Below are 25,256 nucleotides of genomic sequence, written 5' to 3' on the forward strand. Positions count from 1 at the left end.
ATATCGGCAACACAAAAAGACATCTCGATGACACGCCGTAGCGGCAGCGGTTAAGCTCAATAAAGCATCTCATCTCTTCTCAACAGCTTTCATCTTTCAATTCAACACAATTATGTACTCACACTGTTTATATTACGAAACAATGAAAGAATAGCTGGCCGTTTCATGATACCAGCATAACAAAGCGCTGTCGAAAGGAGGCGTGCCCAAACGCTGCATTACTCGGAGCTGTGTTTCTCATCTCGAGTATTGGTGATTGTAACATCTTCCAAAATATAGCATAAATGGATGACTTATGGATTTTTGCGAACAATGCCATACGAGAAGATTACGGATAATAGGTGAATGGATCAAATGGAATAATAAAGAGATAATCAATAACAAATTAGCTAGAGAGATGATTTAGACAATGTTAACTTTGAACTCTGGCTGCTTGCGGCTAATCACTGCTCATCTCCATTATCTTCAATTATTAGGGCATTAAGGAGGTTGCAATTTATGCTAGCAAATGCTTGTATCACCGACTACATACAGCAAATACAAGAATGCATCTCTTACACACAATATACAGTATTAGCTTCATGCATATCCCTTGCTACAAGCATATGATACAAGTAGGTCAGTATCAGATATAAATAGGTCATGTATGAGATATAAATAGGTCATGCATAAGATATAAATAGGTCAGGTATAAGATATAAATAGGTCATGCATAAGATATAAATAGGTCAAGTATAAGATATAAATAGGTCAAGTATAAGATATAAATAGGTCATGCATAAGATATAAATAGGTCATGCATAAGATATAAATAGGTCAGGTTTAAGATATAAATAGGTCATGCATAAGATATAAATAGGTCAAGTATAAGATACAAATATATAAATGCAAAAAATATTGATTCTATGCAGGTGCTTATAACACAAATAAAAAAATTTTTTTGCATTTCTTAGATGTTCCTGATTGCCAGTCACACTATTTTCTACAAAATTGCTTGACAACCTTTTTAATGCAAAACCATCAAACATGTTGGATTTTTATAAGAACCTACAACCTATAATCGTATTCTAATCTTGTTCGAGCCCAGTTTGGTGCTATTGGTATTAACCTGACCAGACAGTTATAAAGTATCAACTCAGCTAAGTTAATTATGGTACTATCAAAAGCCTACACAGTGATACTTCAACTACAATGCTGTTGAGAAAAGATTTGCAGCTTGCATCTATTAAATCTCTGTAACACAATTATTAAGAGTTGTCTCTTTTTGCTGCAGTTACACAACTCCAAAATAGCTTAACACGGGGAGTAGTTTGGTGACAAGGCTTTATGAAATTTCATGAAGATTTTAAACTCTCGCTGTAGCTGAAAAATTTGATGGATAGAACATTGATTTAAAATGAAGTACAATTATTTGGTAATTTACCATTATGCAAAACTAGGAAAAACTTACTAGCTACACAGAATTAATTAGCATCTTTACACATTTCATAAACAATTTGCTTTCATCGTTATGTAAGCCATAGTAACTCGCTACTAACTAAAATACTCTCCACTATTTTATATCTGATTGAACAAACAAAGCTGACCTCAAACTGCCACCCAAAATAATGTGGAATGTATTTTTAAATCAAAACAATACCATGAGATGTGAAAATTGTGAAGGATGAAAGCTGTTCATTGAAAAATGTACCTTATAGACTATAGTATATCTGATTAGGCAGCACCGTGAGAGAGAGCAGCACTGCGCACGAGGATCCGATATGTTCCTAACGTGAGACTCAAGTATTTTATTTTCACTTCTTCAAAAGCATTACCACTTTAGCTATCAGTTCGAGAGTTTGCACTTGTTGGTATACACTAGACTGACTAGACTGATTTGACTGATTATCGATGATGGTAGTATGAAGTTAGAGAAATAATTGTGGAAAGATGATCTATTCAGACCAGTGGAATTTCCATGTTCATACTATGACTAGTATTTCATACTGTCTAGAAACTTAGACAGTGACTGTTGACTCAAATACACTCTTACACTATAAATCTATACTATAGCAATACGGTCTAACAGGTATGACAACATTGAAAAGACGGACGACTTTTACCACAAGTTGCAATTCTTTCAAAGTCACACAATAGTTTAGTTCTGAAGGTGTATTTGTAATAAGGCTGTGTGAAGTAAGTCACAGCTTCCTCTTGCCCGTTAATTTGGGTTGGTCGCAAAACTGCCTTGAAGCAGTTTGCACTAGCAGAAATATTTAAATGTAATCATGAAAAGCATCCAAACTGTGCAATAGCAGCTCAGAATATACACGTGTCATACTAGAGGTTTATAATATACACGTGTCATACTAGAGGTTTATAATAAACACGTGTCATACTAGAGGTTTATAATATACACGTGTCATACTAGAGGTTTATAATATACACGTGTCATACTAGAGGTTTATAATAAACACGTGTCATACTAGAGGTTTATAATATACACGTGTCATACTAGAGGTTTATAACATACATGTGTCATACTAGAGGTTTATAATATACACGTGTCATACTAGAGGTTTATAATATACATGTGTCATACTAGAGGTTTATAATATACATGTTTCATACTAGAGGTTTATAACATACATGTGTCACACTAGAGGTTTATAATATACATGTTTCATACTAGAGGTTTATAACATACATGTGTCACACTAGAGGTTTATAACATACATGTTTCATACTAGAGGTTTATAATATACACGTGTCATACTAGAGGTTTATAATATACATGTGTCATACTAGAGGTTTATAATATACACGTGTCATACTAGAGGTTTATAATATACACGTGTCATACTAGAGGTTTATAACATACATGTGTCATACTAGAGGTTTATAATATACACGTGTCATACTAGAGGTTTATAATATACACGTGTCATACTAGAGGTTTATAACATACATGTGTCATACTAGAGGTTTATAACATACATGTGTCATACCAGAGGTTTATAACATACATGTGTCATACTCAGGCATGGGGCCACTAGTGAGTATTGAGTGCACTGCACTATTTGCTGGCTAGACGACAGTAAGGTGCACTAGGCACTGCACTAGCACTAGTGCATGGCATAGTAATAATATAAAATGCACTAGGCACTGCACCAGCAGAAATTCTTGTGCACTAGGCACTGCACTAGCACTAGTGCATCGAAAAGTGAAGTCAAAAATGCACTAGGCACTGCAATAGCAAAAATTCTTGTGTACTAGACATTGCACTAGCACTAGTGTAGTGTAAAATCATAAATGCACTAGGCACTTCACTATTAAACTTCACTAGGCACTAGACCAATGAGCTTTTTGGCTATAGCAGCTGCAAGAATTGCTTGCTAATCAACAGATATCTACAGCTGCTATCCACTGCAATAGTACAATTATAGCCGTACAAAGGATGTCAGACATGTATTTGTCAAATAAACTAGCCGCACCTAAAATTTCAAACAAACCATAGACCTACAATAATGCTCAATATTAAATAGTGCAGATGACAACAGATATCAAATAGTGCAATGCATTACAATTACAATAACTAAATATACTAAGCAAGCATGGAATAGAAGAATTCACTTCTTATTACATAAATGTACTATGTACAACAAGAAAATCTACCCTTGGATAAACCAGTATCATTTAAACAGTAAGTCGTATAGATGGCAAAATTGATAAGCAATATTGTTCAGAGAAGATGTTTATTAGACCGAAGGAACATTAGCCTTTCAAAGTTGGCGTCAGTCAGTTTAGATCTAGTTTAGACTAGTGCATACTATGTCGCACTAGGCACTGTACTTGCACTAGTGCATTTATGAGAAAGTTTCCAATCCGCACTAGGCATTGCACTAGAGCATTTTATGTTGCACTGTGCACTGCACTTGCACTAGTGCATTTATGGGAATTCTCTAATCCGCACTAGGCACTGCACTAGTACATACCATGTCACACTAAGCACTGCACTTGCACTAGTGCACCCAGGGTCTCATGTCAAATTTGCACTAGCATTGCACTAGACATTTCTATTTTTAAATTGCACTGCGCACTGCACTAGTGCAGTGCTCATTGCACTGCTAGTGGCCCCAAGCCTGGTCATACTAGAGGTTTATAACATACATGTGTCATACTAGAGGTTTAAAACATACATGTGTCATACCAGAGGTTTAAAACATACATGTGTCATACTAGAGGTTTATAACATACATGTGTCATACCAGAGGTTTAAAACATGCATGTGTCATACTAGAGGTTTATAACATATCTGAGTCATACTAAAATTTTAAAGCATACGCGTGTCATACTAGAGACTCAGCACATAGCATACTAAAGCCGTAGGACATATTGTATTAAAACCGCATAAAATATTAAACCACAGCCTTATAAAATATCATACTAGAGTCTTATAACACAATATCATAGAGCTTCATAATTTATTATACAAATGTCATAGAACATAACAGGAGCACCTTATGTTACGGTTTTAAAACCTGATGAACGGCATCATGAGTTTCAACTCATTGTGCTATGTGTTGTAGGTCCCTGATTCTTAAACTATTCAGAAATTTCATCTAGTGAGTTATGGAACATATAATGCATGTCACAACAAGAAAAACTTAAAAGCAATGACTTGTCGCCACTTGTTGATGATGGAATGCCTGATTATTTGTATCACCCAAACTGTCTAAAAACTATCAAACTTATATACCTAAATTATAAAATCCATATTTGATTGCATATTGCATCATTAAAATTGGTCCAAGGTTAGTGGTTTTCATTGTTACTATTTTGGTCTACATAAACGTGGTGTCAGTGTAAAGCCTGTAGATTGATGTCATAAATTAATATAAACAGAGTAAATCCTAGCGCCGAGTCTCATAATATCGGCCAGTATTTTACTTGTATCTTTACGCAGCAAACACAACATTTTGGAATCAGAGACATAGCGATAATATAATATAGCGATAAGCCAGTGACCATCTCCAATATATATACAATCACTGCCCTTTGTTGCATTTCAGAGTGATTATAGCCAGCTAGGTGGTAGACAGCGATTCCAGCCTAAATCCATACTAAGACATTGATTTAAACAACCTAGAGCCACAGCATGTGCGCCAACATTGCCCATTGTAAGAGTAAATGGGTCCTAACCTCAGAAAGTGACGGTAAGTTGGAAGTTATAAAATTTTAGATAGTTGCTCAGCTAATAGAAGAAATTCTACAATTTCACTGCAAAACATTTTTGTTTCTATATTGGTTAGATCTGATTTTATAGCCAAAACGTTAACGTATAGTTTTTTCATTTTTTTCGAATCGGTTATAACATGAAACTTAGAAAATTGTGCTGAAAGTTTTAAGTGACGTAATTATTTGTTTACAGTTAGAATCACCATAGCAGCCACCATTAAATTTAGCCCTAATCCTATAAATATATACATGTAGGTTCATGGGCAGAATTTTATGCCGAGTCTGAATATTCAAATTTAAAAGTTCTAATTTTCAAATGTTCATGTAAAAACATGGACATTTAAGAAATGGAAATGTACCACCTAAAGGTAGATATTCAAATTTTTTGAATGCCCAAAATTTGATTTATTGCACAAGAATGTGGTGACATGTAACATAAAAATACTTATCACTCCATAGGTAGTACAATGAAACTTATTGCTAAATCTAAATAGTTCAGAGAGAAAGTTTCAATTTGTAATGATTCATACATAATAACCAGTCAGAATTGATAAACTAAATTTTTTGCTAATGATACTGTTTCACCTTCACTTTTTCTTGTCATTTAGATGGTTATTAGACCATACTAGCTGCATCAGAAATATTGGCGAGACTTTTAGGTCTTTTCTCTGGAGGACTGTTTTTACTGCCCTTCCTAGCATGAAACCCACATTCGATAGTAGTATCCAACTCGGTGCTGGCTAGTTCAGAGCAAGCATAGCTGAAACGACTTATTTCATCTATTTCTAATTGAGTAATACACTTAGATCCGATCCTCCTTGACCTAGTTTGTAAAAAAAGTTACAATGAAGAGAGTGGTTTGGAAGGCCAATTTCTTGGTTATTAATTTGAAGCTTTCTTTCATGAATGAAGAAATTTCCTACTGCAATCTCAACTTTAATGATTTCCTGCCCTTCTAGCTTTGCAAGGGAATTCCTTCATAGTCATCTTCGGCATCAATTGACCCAGTTGAACATGGAAAACCATCTAGATTTAAACTTTCTTCTTCACCAGATGATTTTGCAACTGTTAACATGCCAAAGTATTCTTCAAAGTATCATTCATGTCTTTATTATCAATCGAGCCAGTGAAAAAGAAGTCTTGTATTAGTCATTTGTAGTCATTTTGTATTATTTCCAGTTGTCATAGCAATGGCTTTGCGAGACAAATTTGTAATGTTTTAAACTTCTATTGGCTGATCCAAGATCAGATTTTAAAAGAGCATACTTGATTGGCCTAGATAAGTGCAACTTTTCTAAACACAACAAATGCGCGTGGCATCAAGTTCCCTAGCTTGCAATCGATATTAAGCTATTGTAATATGTGACTTGACAGAGATCGTGACCAAAATGGTTGGTAAAAGTAGAGATGGCCAAACAACATGTGTGATGATTTATTATAATTTGTAAATCTAAAACACGCTGTTGCACAAAATTGACAACTTTTTATCTTTGAACCATATGTCATAATCTGGGTACTGCCACAACCAGGAAGCAAATTACAATTAAAATAAGTATAAAAAATGAAAAATATAAAACTTAGAGATATTGTAGGTGTAACTAGTGCTAACAGGTGAAAATAATGCTGGTACTGCAAGCTACTGAAGCTATTGCAAGTAAAACATTTCAAAAATACACATATTGATAGACTCTACATATTGATAGATTCCACATATTGATAGACTCCACATATTGATAGATTCCACATATTGATAGACTCCACATATCGATAGAAGTATATGGCGGAAGGCTACAGAATTTTGCTAATTAAAGCAGTACTAACTGACCAGAGAATCCAATCCAATAGTTAAATATGTTTAGCTTCTTTAACCACCTTCACATTCCTGTGTTTTGCGAATTGGTAGTGCATCATATGTTTACAGGTTTTACTGATATAATTCTCACAAGCAACTATGTTGCCAATGTGAAATTTCTGAAACTTATTTATAAAGTGAGGGATAAAACAGCTAACAAAAATTCAAAATCCTAAAAGGATTAAAAAAATTTCAAAATATATATATATTCTTAAAATCAGTTTAAAGGATCCAATCGATGTGATCGAGATACACCATTTTAATAAATTCTACACAATAGGCATGAAAAAAAAACATGAAACAATAATAGCAGACATTTAATACATAAAATCTAATTCCATAATCAAATTTTCTTTTCCATTTTAAATAGCTACTCAATCTTTATGCACAGCAATATTTAGTGAGGCAACTTTCAGTGCTGCTTGCTACGCTATCTCTTGTTCTAAAGAAAAACTACAATGTTTTGCAATCCCTAAGTTATTTAGCAATGTTAGTGACTGAATTTAATGCAGTTTTTAAGCGAATTTCACATCAAGTCAACAATCTAGAGATAATAAATATAATAGTCAATATGATTAATAAAAAAGTACAACTCGTGTAATAAAATTTGTATTTTCTTGTGGTAGGAGCCTAAACATATTTGATTTATCTTTTTTATTTATTATGTTCAGAATGATTGCAACTGAAAGTAATCAGACAGACTTGGTTCCACATTTCCAATTTTAAAATTAAAGCGAAAATATGCTGCCTATAAAGTTCAGGTCCTTCGATCAACCATTTTCAATCGTATTCAAATAGACTGTATATAACAGATCGAAGATAGTTTGTAGCGGTACTTGAGTAGCCAGGTGTTGTATCCATGCGTTTTATCCAGATAGATAAACAATGGAATCACGAAATCTGAAGCTATGCCGAGTTGGTTGAAACACGCATGTGACAATCTTTGATAGAGTTTCACAAATGATATCTTAATTGATGGTAATTAAACTTCAGATGTTTAAAGCTTAGGCGATGTGTATTAGGAAGATTACATAATAATTTTGGTTAGCGCCAGAGCGGAAGTTAACTTGGGACAAAAATGGAACGGGTGCAATAGTAAATTTAAACGCATAACCGTTTAAACTATCGTTTGAAAGCGTTCATCTTCCGGTAACATATTATCGCACTTTCGGCCGTCAGTTGCGCGGCAACCAGATTACAACATGGCGATAACCTCCTCCAGCTTTATTTGGCGATATTAATGGATATTACTAACTAATTTGATCAACTAATCTGCCTTGACGCTATTTCAAAACTTCAGTAAGAATAACGTTTACTGTTACACATGGTATTCTACAAAATACCTAATAACATATGATTTGGTAGGCATATCAATTTGAGTCATTAAATAAGTTGGCTTTTTTATTAGTTATATTGTTAAACCACAGTGAAAGCAACTTGCAACGATCAGTTTAACCATGCCTCAAATACAGTACCTTCATAAAGAACACTGTCTTTGGCTTAGCACGTATATTGTGATTTATCCGTTTTTTGTTTGTTTTATTAACATTTGTTATTTTTAAAGCTTTTGCAGTGCTTGACTGGCGTTTTTCAAAATAGGTATCTGATGCCAACAGTTGAGCTTGCGGAAAAGCTTTTAAAACTTTTAAATAAAATGAATTTTTCACAGTTTTATTTGATAAACTACTTTTGCAACATTAACATAAAATAGACACTAAACAGTGTTTTAAACAGTCTATTGCAAACGTAACTAAATTTTAAAAGTCATGCGAAAAAAGAGTGAGAATAAGTTTAAGATGTCATAGATAGTGTTTTACTGAAACTCACTCGAGTTAGCTTAGTGTTGTTCAACTTCTAAGCAATAACATAATTGTAATGAGCATAATTTTGAGCAGTGTTTTTAAAATTAGATGCTAATCTTATAATTCTTTGTTTAAAGATTATAAATTAAGCAGATAGTTTGTGTTCTAGCAAGCTTATCGGTGTAGTCTTACTTTCACTAGGACTCCATCAAAAACATGACATATGATCATATCATATGCTTTAAGTTTCTTGTTTAGAGTTTCTTTGTAAATTACAGCATTTGATTATCAATGTCAGACTTTATTTTGAGACTCTAATGTAATGTGTGCTGAGACTCTAGTATGGTGAGTTCTGAAGTTCTTTCATAATATGCTCTTAGAACATATGCTTTGAGAACACATATATTATATATGTTACATATATGTTGTGTTATATGTACATATATGCTATGTATGCATTTGTAGCATATATCATATATGATATAGTATGCTATGTTTTAGCATTTAGGATGATGTGTTCTGAGACTTTAATGTGCTGTTTTCAATAACTCTAAAGTAGCTGCTAAACACTGCTTCAACTTAAATATTCATACTTTGGCATAAGCCTCAACAAATACTCACCAATGAGTAATTTTAAATTTCGTTTCAAAAATTTGCAACAACCTTAGAATAGCAATTGATTTAGGTCAAATTTTGCAGAATAGTAAATAATAGTTTTTTAGTAAAGGATAACAGATTAATGCATTGTTTTAGATCACAGACATGGCAATGGCTACCCAAACTATACCTCGTCATACTGGAAACAATGTTCAGTTTACAACAGAAAAACAGCCTTATCCTGTTATTGACACAGTTGCTACTGACGAGATGATTGGTTCACTAAAGGTTAGCTAACATAAAATAACAATTGCTCTCATGTCATCACTTACTACATACATACATGGATGTTGTTGTGTCTAATAAGCTTATGTTCATATAACTAATTACAGGGAGGAAAGTTTGAACCGATTATCCTGGCCAAAGTAGAGAAACTTCTTGCTGACCCTCATTCAGTAAGTAGATAGAAATTTATCATTTACATGACATAATTAATTTTTTCATGCGTTACACAGCAAAGTAATAATGTTCTTTTTGCATATGACTAAATAATGAATTAAAATATAACATTCATGAGTAGGTTGTTAAACAACTAAACATTTCAAATACAACAAAAAACTATAGCTAAACATGAAATGAAACAATGATACCTCTTCAGTTGATTTAATCAAGTTCTCATCTTAAACTTCACTAAAACTTTGTTGATTCTTTGTATATATTTCAATGTGTTATGTTAAGATGTTATAATGTTAATATGTTAAGATGTTATAATGTTAATGTGTTAAGATGTAATGTAGATTACAACTTAAAACTCATTATTCTCAGATTTTGTTTGTAAATTTTTTAATAGATAAATATTCTCAATGTAGTAGAAAAACACTCAAGTTGCAGTTATTAACAGATGGATTTATCAACTTTAACAGTTTTTGACAGAATGACAATTGGTCCAATCGTTAACGCCTGAATACATGTATTTGCTCATTGATGTTCTATACGCAGTTCTAACTATGTTCGAACTGTTCTTTCCTAAACCTGAAAAATACATTGGAACTCAAATTCTGGTTATAATCTTATTCTATTTGTTTTTCTCTCAACCTGTTAGACTAAATCTTCTAATGTAACACTAAAAGTCAAACATTACTGGCAGAGGCACTATAAAACAATTCTGACCATATACAATGTACAAATTATTTGCTGGTTGAAACAAATTGGATTGTATGTGTAATCCAACCTAAAACCATTTTATATAAGTTACAAAATTATTAGGAACAAGGAGCTCAAACCAGTTATGAAACTCATCAACTATACTGACCCATTACAATCACAACTAATCAAGTCTTGATTTTTTTTAACAAACAATACAATACTGTAACTTACATGTGGCTTTGAAGCATGGAGAGACAGTCTCTGCTAGTGCTCAAATAACAAATATTGTGAAATTTTCATTATTTTTGTTCCATGTTACATTATCCTGTTTTACTATTTGTTTACCTGTATATTGTAGGCCGCTATGTACGACAGGCACGTACATGCTCTAAATAAAATAATCAAACACTACAAAAATGCGTTTTTGTTGAAAGACCTAGTTGAACTGTTCAAGATCGTTAACATTTGTGTGGACAGACTCGAGATGAATGATTGCTACTTAGAGCCAGTTTTAAGCATTTTAAAAATTGTTGGCAAGCCATTTCTCAAAGAGAAAACTTCAGATGAAAGTACCTACGAACAGATAGCTGTGGAGTCGATATCTCAACTCGGTAAGTACTTCTATGTTTTTGGCTATTTCGCTGTTAAAAACTTTGGCTTTTTTAATAATATGCATAAAGGAATTTTTATACGAAAAAATCTTCTGATTAATTTATAACAACTTTTATTTTAGCTCTGTAGTTCAGTTTCTAATTAAGCTACCGTTCTAGTACTTCCACTATTCCACGCCTCATCAGTGAGTCTTAACTGTCATCCAGGTGTTTATCATAAATTAAGACAGGTTATTCGGTAAAAACTACTCAGGATTGCAAAAAGTAGGGCTGAATAATAGAGCTACTTTTAAGAGAGACTCCTCGAGCTCTGAAACTCTCGTATAACATCTTCATCATTCTAAAATACCTCAACTATCAAGAGTGTTAAACGATGTTATCAAACTGTATGTTTGTGCTCATAACAACGGTTGTAAAATACTTTTTTAAGCTTTATGGTTTGTAGAAGTGAAACTTACCATATAATCTTGTACTGTTGCCATTGCTATCACCTGTAATACATGTATTTGAATGATAACATTAAGAAGTTTAAAATCACCCATGCACACGTCCACCTGAGCTCAGACACGATTGAGCAGTAACTGATCTGTTGTGGTACTACACCAGTCACTCTAAATTGTCTTGAAAAATAAGCTCAATTAGGCTTTTATCATTTTTGGAATTCTTTAAAACAATTAATACTTGAAAACCCATCTCTTACTGTAAATATGACACCGTTCAACCGCACAGTAACTACAATATACCAGTAAGTGGTTTGTCTGCTCGTTTTAATATTATAAATAACTAGCGGAGTGTCCGGCGTTGTACAGGTAGTAAAAGCATCAGCAGGTAATTTAGTAGCCTGCCATTTGCCATTTGTCTGGCACATTGCCAATGGCTAATTTGAGTAAGCTAGTACATGTATTCTTATTGCTAAACTTACTATTAAGAGCCGGGAGGGCAAGCTTTAATGGTGTTGCGTAATGCATAGCACTATGCATATTTTTATCCAAATATCAACTCATATAGCCCAATGAGTCCATCCATCTCAACATCAATGGCTTAGCATATTGCCTGGGGAACAGGAGGCTCTGAGATCAAATCTTCTGTGCTGCAGATTCTTCATTCCAAGATTTTAATAGCTATAGCTGGACACACCGAACCACAGACACACAAACTTTGATATTTATATATATAGATTTAAGTGCATCAAGTCAATATTTGCGTTGTGTGAGCTTTGAGAGTGACTCAGTTGATTAGCTAGTGTTGCAATTCTTCGTAGAAAGAATCTTTGATTCCATTTTTGTTCATGTTGGTGTTTAGATGTTCCTCTATGTGCCATCACCAAAACTTACACCGCTAACAAGGTCAATAGTTTACAGAGCTTACTCAAAGCAACTAAAACCTAGGCTGAAGTATTTTTATATGTTAGATTTGAGGCTATATTATGTTGTAGAAACACCAAAAGAAATCCTCAACCTTCATTCTTTAAAGGATACAATATTTTGCACACTGCTCTTCTTACTGTTTGATGATCTGATGTTTTAGATGAGCTTGTAAAACTGTATAATTTTAGGCTACTTGATGCGATGCAGCAACGAGGCGATGCAGTTGCAGATCTGTGCAACTATTCTCTCTGTATACACTAACAGTTCACCAGGAAATGAGGTACAACGACTCTGCCCGTGCTCCTATCAGTTCAGCAGGAGAATCGTAGAGAACAGTGATGTCTCTGAGACCTTAGTGAAGGTAAATCAGTTTTAGCTAAACGGTTTTTTATCGAATCAAAATTTGACAAACTGGATATCATTGGTTAAGCAATACAAACCAACTGACATACTATTTAGTGATAATCAGTTTGGGGATGAATAGCCTGTGCTCCTTGCAACATGCACTAAGGTTACCAAGTACACGTGTTTCAAGTTTGCATGTTACGAAACCCCAAGATGCTTTTTTGTTGCTCTGATTTTTCATTCTAAAGCCTTACACACCATTCCTTGCGTGTTTATTGTCATTCCTTTTAACCATTTACCTAAACAGAATAGTGGGGTGGTTCATACATCTCCACTCAAAGTTTCAAATTATATACCATTAGCGTTCCAAGTATGAAAAATTTAGGTTAGTTTTAATTTTAGCCTACACAAAGGCCATCTCATTTGTGAATGTTTAAACTACATATGGCAGGGATAAAACTTGGTACTATTTGAAGTATATATAAAAAGTTTTAACTCAGATATTTAGAGTTGAAGTCAAATATCTCTCATATTTTCTGTACAGTCAGCAAGAACAGCTTTGCGTCAGCAACAAGACTAGCAATCATCAAAACAGTGTGATGATATAAGTTAAACTCATAACTGATGCTATGATAAAGTATTGTTTGGCATTTTTTATTTGCTACTAACAGCAATACAGATCATTATAGGATTTCAGGGCACAAGATTTTAACGTAAAACTTTTAAAACAGTTATTGTAGGCTGCCCAATAAAGGTATATACATGTATATGCCTTATGTATATATATACCAAAACAATATACATGTATATATATATTTATATATATATTTAATTATATATATAATTTTATATAAATGTTTGTTTATTTATATATATACTCAATATAACTTACACAACATGCAAATTTAGTTAAAATTTAGTTACATTTTATTGTTGTTAAAACATTAAAAATAGAATATTCTTTGTTATGTTAAAACTTATAAAATGACTCGCGTAAATATCTTTTAGTCACTGGCTCTGATAGACGACAACCTGGAGGTGAAGCTGGAAGTACTTCGTGTCCTCCAAAAGCTCTCCAAATACTCAGGTAAGCTAGCTGCTAGCTCTCATGTGCAAATATACAGGAGTACATAATAACAGTGTCAGTTGAGACAGTTGGTTACATATGTAACATATAGCAACTTTGGTGCTGTCCGTTACACATGTAATAGATAGCAACTTTGGTGCTATCTGCCATTTTAGTTACTTCGTATAGTTATTGAATCTCATGGTTTTGTCTTTGTGGGACGTTTTGTTTAGCTGTTATTTTCTTCGCTAGAAAAATTATTCCCAATCTCTTTCTTTTTTATCACTGTTTTGGCATTTTATCAAAGATTTAGCAAAGTTATTCCTGGCACATAAAACACCCTAATACTTGCTGGTATCTTATTTTTAGAATTGACTTGTGCACAGATGCTTGCAGCCAATGCTGCCACAAGAATATGTCAAAGGATGCTGGATCCAGATGACTCTGGCCTTCTCCTCTTCCGATCTACTGAAATATTGTGGAATCTTCTTACAAATGGCGCTCGAAATGAGCTCTCCAAACAGCTAACTGATATTGCTTGCATCAGGTAGTCAACAGATGCCTTAGTGACATAAGTTACTTTTTTTTTAAATTCTGTTTGAGAAAGTTTTTTATCAAAATTTACGACTTTATGAGACCGCTAGTCAAATCTTACCTTTATAATTGCGATGTTTCAATCATACAAATAAAAATTTAATATTTAATAGAAAATACAATATATTATATTAAATATATTATAAATTACTTATGTTTATATCATATTTATAAATATTTCTATAATTATATTGAATCATATATAATAATTAATTTATTATATATTATTTGATATATAATATTTAATATATATTGAGATATCAACAAAATCTAAAATGGTTTATAACTTTTTGAGTTTTGCTTGCCTTCCCTTAACTACTGCTTTATTTAAATTGTGCTGTCAGTTTTATAAAGCCTCAACAACTACTTGTTCAAACACTGTACTACATATATTTCCTTAGTCAACTGAGAGATGCCTTTATGCAAACCCTGACCACAGGCTATAGCCACTATGACAGACAGCTCCGTAATGACCTACTTGTTTTGTCTACACTGGTGGCAGTCACCTCTCCAGACTCACCATTCTTGGAAACAGGCTTTGTCAAACACCTCACAGTCTTGGCAACGTTTCAAGAAGGTATAAGTCAACACAATTTTCCTTTTACTTTTAGCTAATTGATACACACTCCAGTAAAAAGTTTGATCAGAATGTGGTGAGCTGGGTACAACAGAAGGAAAATAGCCACTATAAATTGATTACCACACCAATAGAACTCTAAGTGGTTTGCACGTAGTATATCTTCCGTAGTCCTGATATTTAAAAAACCATCTAGATTTTTATTATAAACTGATATAAAAGTATAATTTTAGGCTTTAGAACAATATAATTTTGTTTGTATTTAATTATTTAATTAAATATATCTAACTTAGACTTGCACTAAGAAGTTTAAAAATGCAATGATCTCTTTGCATCACCATAATACGTTCTATTATGATATTCTACCACATGATATGATAACTTATTGTAGTATATTATATTACCCTATTCTTTGCTAGATTATATTACACTGAATTGAACAATTTTCTTTCATATTATATTTTGCTATACCACAATGAATAATACGTGCTGTGCACTTGTTGGGTCACCTTCATATATCATTTTATATAGTACTAGCTGAATTCCCGGCGTTGCATAGGTAATAAAATAATTACCCAATGAATTTGAGTAACTTAAGCTAGTAACCTGAGCTAGTCTAAATCTTCAGTATAATAAGAGGCATATCTGGAGCCGGATTAATAATCATTACGTTATGTGTAATGATCTCTCATGCAACCATGATTTTCAAGCATGCTAGAAATAACAAATAGTATTTTCCTCGGTACTTTAAGCTTGAGTATTTTAAGTGATGTAATGACTATGACCACAATTATTTCTTTGTATAGCAATGTAGGCAGTTGGCTTGATGGGTTAGCGCCCCTGTCTGCAGACTGGGAGGTTCAAAACTCAAATCCAGTGCAAACTAGAACTTTTGTTCCTAGAACTTTTTGTCTACTATAACTAGACACATGAACGACAGATAACAGACAGACAAACACTGAGATTTATATATATATATAGATTATTATTATACCACATGATGTAATATTTTTCTGTAATATATTATACTATATTACCATATTTTATGTTATACACTTTTGTATTATACGACACTAAATGGCACAGTGTTATGGTATATTATATTTTGCTATACCGCAATGATTGATTCAACCTATTGGACTGTTTTAGTTAAGAGTCACAGTGCAATCGTGAGACATCTGAAGATAAAGACAAACTCTGAAGACTTTGAGTTTAAAAAACTCTTAATAAACTTGATGGTAATTATCAGCACACAGCCCGAAGTTCTCCACGTAAGTTTAGTTTTGCTCAATACGTACTGTAGGCTTTTTAACAAAGCTGCTTTAACAAACGGATTTTCCAAACATACAACTTTCGTATTTCCAACGTATGACATTTGAAGTTTTTCAAGCTTCCACATTTTGTAAATGAGCAAAGAAGCTGAAGCTGAGCAATAAAATAAATATTTGCGACTGTAAAAATAATACTATAATAAAAGAATATCTTATCGCAATCAGTTTAAAACTTACATTACTTTAGTTAGATTAAGTTATGTTGCATATTTTTATCAGCATCTTTTGATAACCAAGTCCACTCTTCTGTTTCCTGGTTTCCGTAGTAACATAAAATTAAACAGTTTATAGACTATGCTTCTTTAATAATTTATTTTGGTATCTTTTTTACATCTTTCTGCAATGCTTGTTTATTTCCATATGTAGTTTTCTGTAGTATTTGTTAAGGAGCTATCATGGTTTTTGGTCTGTAAAATCAAGTAATAAGTTACAGTGTTTCCCATAGCAATACATGTATTTGATTCAACATACAAAGGTTTCAACATATGAAGGTCTCAACATACAAAGGTTTCAGCATATGAAGCAAGTGCTGGAATGAACTAAATGTGTGCGTAACAATTTGACTGTATATACTGTACATGTATCGCTGTTTCAGGTAAAATTAGATCATCAGTGACTTCAGATATCCTAAATATTTTGTCAGGAAACAAATGTTTGTTTAATTTCTTTTTTAATATAATTTCTCCTATAGGCTGAAGACAGTAGGTCTTTTGTGAGAAGTTTACGGAGCACCTTATGTAGGTCACACTGACATGTAGAATATAATGAGGTGACGACAGCAATTCTGTCTACCAATAAAATGTCTTTTTTGCTGTACCGCTAAAAAAAAGATTTTAGAACTTGTTGTTTCAAGTCACTTAAAACAATAAAGATCAAATACAGGTAATTTTATGACAGAAACAAACGCACAGTACAAATGATTCTGCTAAAGCAACTTGTAATATTAAACTGTAGTCTTATAAAGTGCATAATGTGAAGAAAAAACTGGTCAAATAAAAACAATTTTAGTAATCAACTTTATTTTTGTATTTAGATCCTCTCAGACAACAAGCTTCTACTCGCACTTTTCTCATACGTAAAGTCTAATGAAAACACAACAGGCCCCCAAGAATGGTCACCTGCTCAGTTTGAGGAACTTCAGCTACATGCCATGTCTGCTCTCTGTACACTGTCACCTATCCTGCTCCAAGACTATATGAGCTGCCAAGGAAACACCAGACTCCTTCTCCTTCTAGAGTGGTGCGTCTCCTCAGGTGGGTCTTTTTTATTTATTCAATTTGGTTTTATTTTATTTTATTTTGCAAGAATTGAATCGATCATACTTGTGTTTAGATCTTCCTAATCAGAGTGAGAAAATTGCAGGCTCTTAAAACTGACTAGTAACTAGGGCAGGTTTGGAAAAAAGAAGTCATCTGCTGATGCTGATCACTTTGTTTGAAGTAATGAAAGTCACAAGTTTAACATTTGTTTGTTTTCAAACAGTTTCTAGGCTGTTTGAGAACAAAGAAAACCAAACGGTCTGAATATGCCAGGAGATATTGCTGCTATTTGTAGTTAGGGTTCTATATTGTTTAGTTTGGTTTCAACTGTAGACGATTATGCTGGCCACGGCAACAGCTTCCATGGTGCAGGAGGTCGTGGAAACAAAAGAGCCCAAATGAGACACTGCTTACGCATGATCAGAAGTGTTGTGTCAACTAGAGATGAACTAGTACTGCAAGATCTCATTGATCAGGGCGCTATCAATCAGCTTATGGGTGTGTGAACATGTGTATACTGCTCCAAAAGTTGTGAAGTGTTCTTTTGTCATTTTTTTAGACTCGCCTATAGTTGATTTATTAGTTTCAGTTAATGGCAGTCCAGGGTGCTGTGAGAGATTCTCAGGTGTAATAACTATATGTACAAATATTCAGCAAATCCGGAGAATAGTAGCTTAGCGTAGGTATTAGAATGGTTGCTTGCCTTGCTGAAAGTCATGAGATGTAATGAATATTATCACAACCATTCCTCTTTACAGTCAGTTGGACAGTGTAGTGTAGTGGACTAGTTTACTGGTCTGAAAACCAGGAGGTTCTGAAGTCTAAGCTTCTGCAAAGTGGATTTTTCGTTCCTAAAACATTATGGCTATAATTGAACAGGCGAACGACAAGCACTGAGATTTGTATATAGGGCCTATAGATTATTATAGTAAAGATTTTTTTGATAAGATACCTTTTTTCAAGAGACATTGGATTCAGATTTCTAACAGTATTATACAATGGTCGAGATACACTCAGCTACATTTGACTGCATGCATGCATACAACTTTTTGATACGTCTGCTGCCTTGTGATATACCTTATGAACTATTTTATACTCTATAATTTTGATAACAGTACATAAAGAAGCGACCCGCAAAATAACTAAACGTTGCTTATTACTCATAAGGAGACCACAGCTTTGCTTATTGGTCACAAGTTTTAATGACAACATTTTCACAAGTTATTTATCCATAGATTTAGATATTGTTTAGGTATGTTCCACATGAAGTTTCTATAAAAAACTTATATAAAATCAAGATATTTTTGTTTGAATATTGCTAAATATGAATTCTTATTCATAGGAATCTTAGTGAGTGCTGCCCACTCAAAAGATGTAGATGACGCGATCGATATAGAGATGCAATCGGACATGCTGATCATCCTATCGACCTTGTGTGAAGGAGACATACACAGGAAAGAGCTGTTTGGTTCTGATGGACACGGCATCGATATTGTCACACACTACCTTAAGATGGATCCAATTAAGTTCACAAGCGGACTCGGCCATCATCGGCTAATGCTGGCAACAGTCGATGCTGTCTGGTAGCATGTTTTTACAGTATTGCAACTCCATTTCTCAGCGTCATTGTCCCTTTAGTGTGGACCTTGATAATGACTCATTTCGCCTAATGAAATAATTGTAGTGTAGGGGGTTAGCTTGTTGCCTTGTAAATAAGAGGTTATGAGATCAAATCTATTGAGATACGGGATTTATCATCACTAGACTTTAGTCACTATAGCTAGACAGACACTGAATGACAATGACATACTTTGAGATTTGTATATTTATAGATTTATTATTATTTTTATAGTTATTTTCCTTATCGTTATTATTGATTTATATATACAGATATGGCGCACAGTGAGTTTGTGAGCAAAATTGCTGATAATGTTTTTGATTACCAAAGATCCAACCTGGAGGGTTCAAAGCTTTATTACTGTATGCTAATGCAACATACACTATTGCTCTAAGCTGTATACGAGAGTACGCATAATAAATGGAAGAGTTTTGAATATAGCTTAGTCATCATCCATCTTATTATGTCGCATGATATATCTACTGACGCTGTTTCAGTTCCTACTCTTTTTCGAAAGCAAACAAGGCTAAACTATTGTGAAAATATATTACAGGTGCTGTGTGGTTGGCTGTTATCTCACGGAAGACGCTTTTTTGGCTAAAGAAGGGGTCTTCTTGCTGATGGACCTTTTGGAGGTTAGTGTTTAAAGTTTTACGCTGTTTGTATTTGTCTCTTGAGTTTACAAGGACAAAGTTTGCAATTGTCTTATTTGTTATTTTAGAATAGCCCCAAAAGCATGCACAACCTCATTCTTGGTTGTCTGCTGGACTTGTGTGAGAACTCAAAAACGGTGTCTCACATCCGAGTCTGGAGAGGCAAGAATGATCAGTCTGGTGCTCACCTGTTTTGTGATATTTGGAGAAAAGAAGAAAATGATCTCGGAGTAAAAAGAACAGAGGATGGCTCACTTGCGGGTATTGAGACAGAATAGTGCTACCACTAGTTTTAGTTTGGTGTGATCACTGATGTAGTGAAACTGATTATAGGTTCAGGGCTAGAGCACAAGCTCATATGTATGGCAATGACATGCGGATATATATATGTGTATATACATGTATATAACTATATATATATCACAGTATGTGTGTGGATATGTGTGTCCCTCTAGCTATAGATATAAAGTCTTGATATTGAATCTTGATTTTGGTGGATTTGAACTCATGATGAATCTTTTGGTACCAAATAACTGTAATGTGAATTCTGTTGCAAGTCAACCTTTAAATATGAATTTACACAAAATTTTAGTAGATTTTATTTAAGTACCAGTATTTTCCTGCCATTTACTATTGTTTTTGATCTTTGAGGTGATGGGACTGCCAAGAGGTTTCAAGATTAAAATCAACAAAACTTGGCCGCGGTTAATACAGTAACAAAATTATGTCACTAATTGCTTTTATTGCTATAGTTGATATCATTGCTATCGTTGCTATCATTGCTATCGTTGCTATCATTGCTATAGTTGCTATCATGGCTATAGTTGATATCATTGCTATCGTTTCTATCATTGCTATCGTTGCTATAGTTGATATCATTGCTATAGTTGATATCATTGCTATAGTTGATATCGGCTATCACGGTCAAGTTTTTATGCTTCTCTATTCTGCCGGTCTGTTTGCAACTATAGACGTCATGTCGTAATCACACTTTCGTTTGACCCGAGCATTTTAACCACGATCGAGTTTTGTCGATTTTAATCTCGAAACATCCTGGCAGTCACATCAACTTAAACATCAAAAACAATCGCAAGTTATAGCAAAATACCGACTGATACTTCTATGCGGATTTTGAATCTGTAACTGTATTTAACTCCTTGTTACGAATATCCAGTTTATTTGCGATTTTATTTATTTTAACCTCTGATTTAACCTTATTATTATTATTGTTATTATTCAAATTTATTATAAGTTATTTATTACTATCTCTGATTGGCCAGACCCAGATAAGCCTCTGATGGGAGAGATACAAGAGAACCAACCTTTAGAGTCATTGTCAGCAAGCAGTCCGAGTCAGGCAATTGTAGATGTAGTAGAGAACATGAGAGGGAAGATACACGCCCTATTCTGTAAGATAGGATACACGGAGCTCTCTGGCATGTCCACTGAGGACTATGTTACCCTCACTATCATAGAGCAGTACCTCAACCTCAAGGTGAAAATATTTACACTACGTCTACTCATTTCATATGATTTTAATACAACATGAAGAACAGTTTATATAGTTATATAATTATATCTATGTACGAATTTTTTTTTGATAAGCGTGCAAAGGCTGATTCCTCTTTCAATTATATTTTTTATTTAATTATGATCTTTAACATAATTGTTCTTATATAATTGTTCATCTGTATACAAATGCGAACAAATGTATACATGCATATAAAAGTGTAACAACTTTCCATGATATCATGATATAGTAGGCAGCAAATCCAGTCAGCAATAAGTTTATACAAATACTGTTAGCAAAGTCAGAAAGACATGGTAAATAGCAAGTGAAATTCATTATTTGTTTTTTATAAAACGTTAAAATTTCACAAGCATGAATTTACATGAAGCTAAAATGAATAGTCCTAATTTTTTTGTATAAAAATCAATTCATTAATCCTAATTTTTTGGTGTAAAAATTAGCATTTTTGTGTCTTTTTATCGTGCTAGAGGCAAGGAAGCACTTTTGTTTTTCACATAAAACTTTTTTAATGGTCGCTAAACAAGCTGCCCCATCTGTTCCATTATCAAACGTATGTTGCCTCTATATGCAGATGGGAGAAGTCTGGCGGGAGATTATGGGAGAGCTAGAGATAGAGAATGTGCGGCCAGTTTCTCCAGATCTTGAAGCCCTAGAAACCATCGGTAGAGCTATCACGGAAGATTCTAGAAGCGTTGTGCTCATACAGAAAGACCTTCTCAAGGCTCAGACTGATCAGGCAAGTCTCGGTGTTATATATGTAGGTGGTTAGGTGATAAGGTTAGGTGTTTGTCTGGTATGTTAGGTAATAAGGTTAGGTGAGTGTCTGGTAGTTTAGGTGATAAGGTTATGTGAGTGTGTGGTAGGTTAGGTGATAAGGTTAGGTGAGCGTCTGGTAGGTTAGGTGATAAAGTTAGGTGAGTGTTTGGTAGGTTAGGTGATAAGGTTATGTGAGTGTGTGGTAGGTTAGGTGATAAGGTTAGGTGAGCGTCTGGTAGGTTAGGTGATAAGGTTTGGCGAGTGTCTGGTAGGTTAGGTGATAAGGTTAGGTGAGTGTCTGGTAGGTTAGGTGATAAGGTTAGGTGAGTGTCTGGTAGGTTAGGTGATAAGGTTAGGTGTTTGTCTGGTATGTTAGGTAATAAGGTTAGGTGAGCGTCTGGTAGGTTAGGTGATAAGGTTATGTGAGTGTGTGGTAGATTAGGTGATAAGGTTAGGTGAGCGTCTGGTAGGTTAGGTAATAAGGTTAGGTGAGTGTGTGGTAGGTTAGGTGATAAGGTTAGGTGAGTGTTTGGTAGGTTAGGTGATAAGGTTAGGTGAGTGTGTGGTAGGTTAGGTGATAAGGTTAGGTGAGCGTCTGGTAGGTTAGGTGATAAGGTTAGGTGAGTGTGTGGTAGGTTAGATGATAAGGTTAGGTGAGCGTCTGGTAGGTTAGGTGATAAGGTTAGGTGAGTGTGTGGTAGGTTAGATGATAAGGTTAGGTGAGCGTCTGGTAGGTTAGGTGATAAGGTTATGTGAGTGTGTGGTAGGTTAGGTGATAAGGTTAGGTGAGCGTCTGGTAGGTTAGGTGATAAGGTTAGGTGAGCGTCTGGTAGGTTAGGTGATAAGGTTAGTTGAAGGCTGGTAAATTAGGTGATAAGGGGATCCATTAGGTGATTAATTAGGTGATCCATAGCGGATTATAAGTGTAGTGCATTTGGACTCCTTAACCCACAAATGCCATAAAGATAAAAGTTTCTCTTCCGCAATGCCTCTATTTTTTCAATAATTACCAGCTTTATTGATGAATTGGTTATAAAATCATCAAGAAATTAAGTGATTAATGAATTTTGACATAGAACAGGCCAGTTAGGTTATCGATGAAACAAAAACCGGAGAAGCAAGAAATAAAATTTCAACTTTGCACAACTATTAAATCAGTAAATTATTTACGAAAATAACTCAAAACTTGTATCTTGTCCAGATTTCTGCTTCGGCAATAAAGTAGTAAAATTTTGTTGAACAAGTTTTGGTACAGAATAAGACAAAAACAAAAAATGTAATATTGTCTATTTGTATGTGTATCCAGCGAAAGGGTTGATGAATCCCAAACTGTAATAAGCTCTTGCACCATGATGAAGCTACTCATGTACAAAAACTGGTTACTCTTTGTGCTTGGTAGAATTTGACGGATGAGAAAGAATTCTATGCAGAAACAAGAGACAACTACAAGCAGCAAGAAAAAGCTATTAATGATTGGACGGATTACGTGGCACGAACATCCAATTTCGCTGTCCTCAAAGCGGCTAAAGCTAAACAGGAGCAGAGTGTAGATGCCTCGAGAATCAATGCAAAGCTGAAACCAACGTGAGTTAATCTTGTCTCTCATTACACACTTCATAAAATAACTGGTAAACCGGTTAACAACTAAAAGACCCTTACTAAATCTTGGTTCCCATACAAATTTGGCTTGGTGTAACTTTTTCACTCTGTTTAACCAGTGTGAGCTGTGATAGCATCTTTGTGAGCTTGCTTTCATTGAATGTAAACGTCAAACATGCTAAACATTTTAAGGCATATTCAGTTACCATTTTTTATCAACTTCCTTTTTTAATGTTTCATAGTTTATCCACCCTCAACAAATGAAATGGTTCAAATGCAAAATACAATCAGTTAAGAGGAGTCTGACTAACATTTATGCAGTTGCTATGAATATACCTGAAAGTCTGTTACCAAGTGTCATACCTACAACAGCAATACAAATCAAGTTCTGATTACAAATGAAAACTGATTAAAAAGAACTAGTTATCGTAATGACCTTGACCTATGAAAATGTTACGAACATAACGCCATAGCGTGAAGATTAGCACTTATACTAGAGTTACAGAACTGCAAACATTACTTCCCAAAGGTACGAATAACCACATAATTTGTGATAGTTGCCAGTTTGAGAAGTATAGATTGTGAGCTGGTGCCACATACAAATGTACAATGACATTTAACAGTTGGACCACCTAAGCGGTTGGCTTGGCGAGCAATAATTTAGGTCAGCCTATTATGTAAGCTGGCCATTGATAAATGAATTGAGGAGTCTTTGACTAACAAATCCAAGCAAAAAATATTTACATTACTAAGGGGTGGTACCAGTGACACCTCATTTGAGTATATAACAGCTACAACTGCATAACAACTAGGGGGCAAAATGTCGAAGTATGCTAGCTTTTAATTCTTGTAGCAGGTATTTGCTTATAGGTGCTGGTATCAAGCACTAGTTGCGAGATTATCTACATGTATATTATTACAGGGCGGTAGTGCACAAGCCAACGGAGGGTTCCTTGGCGACCACAGTCTATAGTGGGAGACAGCACCTTATTGAAAGTACACCGCTATATCTAACAGGAGGGAAACTAAAAAACTATGATTCCAAAACAGGAACCATAAAATTCAATGAAGAGGTAGCAATTTATGAATGATAACACAACAATGGACTAATAGCTTGTGTTACCATGGCAAGATAAGCATGTATCTTTACCTTCCTTTATGGAGTAAATTTCTATTTCATATCTTCGGTTACCTTTTTTCATTGATATATACAGTAGTTTGTGACAACTCGGAGTTCTGCATTATTTAAAAACTATTAAATGTTCCTTCATGCTTCCTACAAACTGCAACATCTTCAACTTGGAGCACTGCTATGTCTTTATCACATCAATCTTG

The 25,256-nt window shown here is 34.1% G+C and overlaps 1 protein-coding gene across 1 annotated transcript; it reads left to right on the forward strand.

The window, feature by feature from the left end:
• The first annotated feature begins 9,639 nt into the window (after nt 1-9,639).
• LOC137391934 (cilia- and flagella-associated protein 69-like) lies at nt 9,640-25,238 on the forward strand. Its single transcript, XM_068078499.1, has 17 exons — nt 9,640-9,756; nt 9,861-9,923; nt 10,973-11,225; nt 12,781-12,953; nt 13,946-14,024; nt 14,373-14,550; nt 14,999-15,174; nt 16,324-16,445; nt 17,539-17,758; nt 18,098-18,262; nt 19,107-19,347; nt 19,936-20,017; nt 20,104-20,296; nt 21,316-21,530; nt 22,138-22,302; nt 23,722-23,906; nt 24,844-25,238. The coding sequence occupies exons 1-17, from the start codon at nt 9,640-9,642 to the stop codon at nt 25,010-25,012; spliced, it is 2,796 nt and encodes a 931-aa protein (XP_067934600.1). The 3' UTR covers nt 25,013-25,238.
• The last annotated feature ends 18 nt before the right edge of the window (nt 25,239-25,256 follow it).

The sequence above is a fragment of the Watersipora subatra genome, chromosome 3 (genome assembly GCF_963576615.1).
Source record: "Watersipora subatra chromosome 3, tzWatSuba1.1, whole genome shotgun sequence".
Classification (NCBI taxonomy): domain Eukaryota; kingdom Metazoa; phylum Bryozoa; class Gymnolaemata; order Cheilostomatida; family Watersiporidae; genus Watersipora; species Watersipora subatra.

Coding starts and splice junctions, on each gene's coding strand:
- LOC137391934 (XM_068078499.1), top strand. CDS start 9,640: ATGGCTACCCAAACTATACCTCGTCATACTGGAAACAATGTTCAGTTT. Junction 15,175..16,323: donor CTTGGCAACGTTTCAAGAAG/GTATAAGTCAAC, acceptor GGACTGTTTTAG/TTAAGAGTCACAGTGCAATC. Junction 22,303..23,721: donor TCAAGGCTCAGACTGATCAG/GCAAGTCTCGGT, acceptor TGTGCTTGGTAG/AATTTGACGGATGAGAAAGA.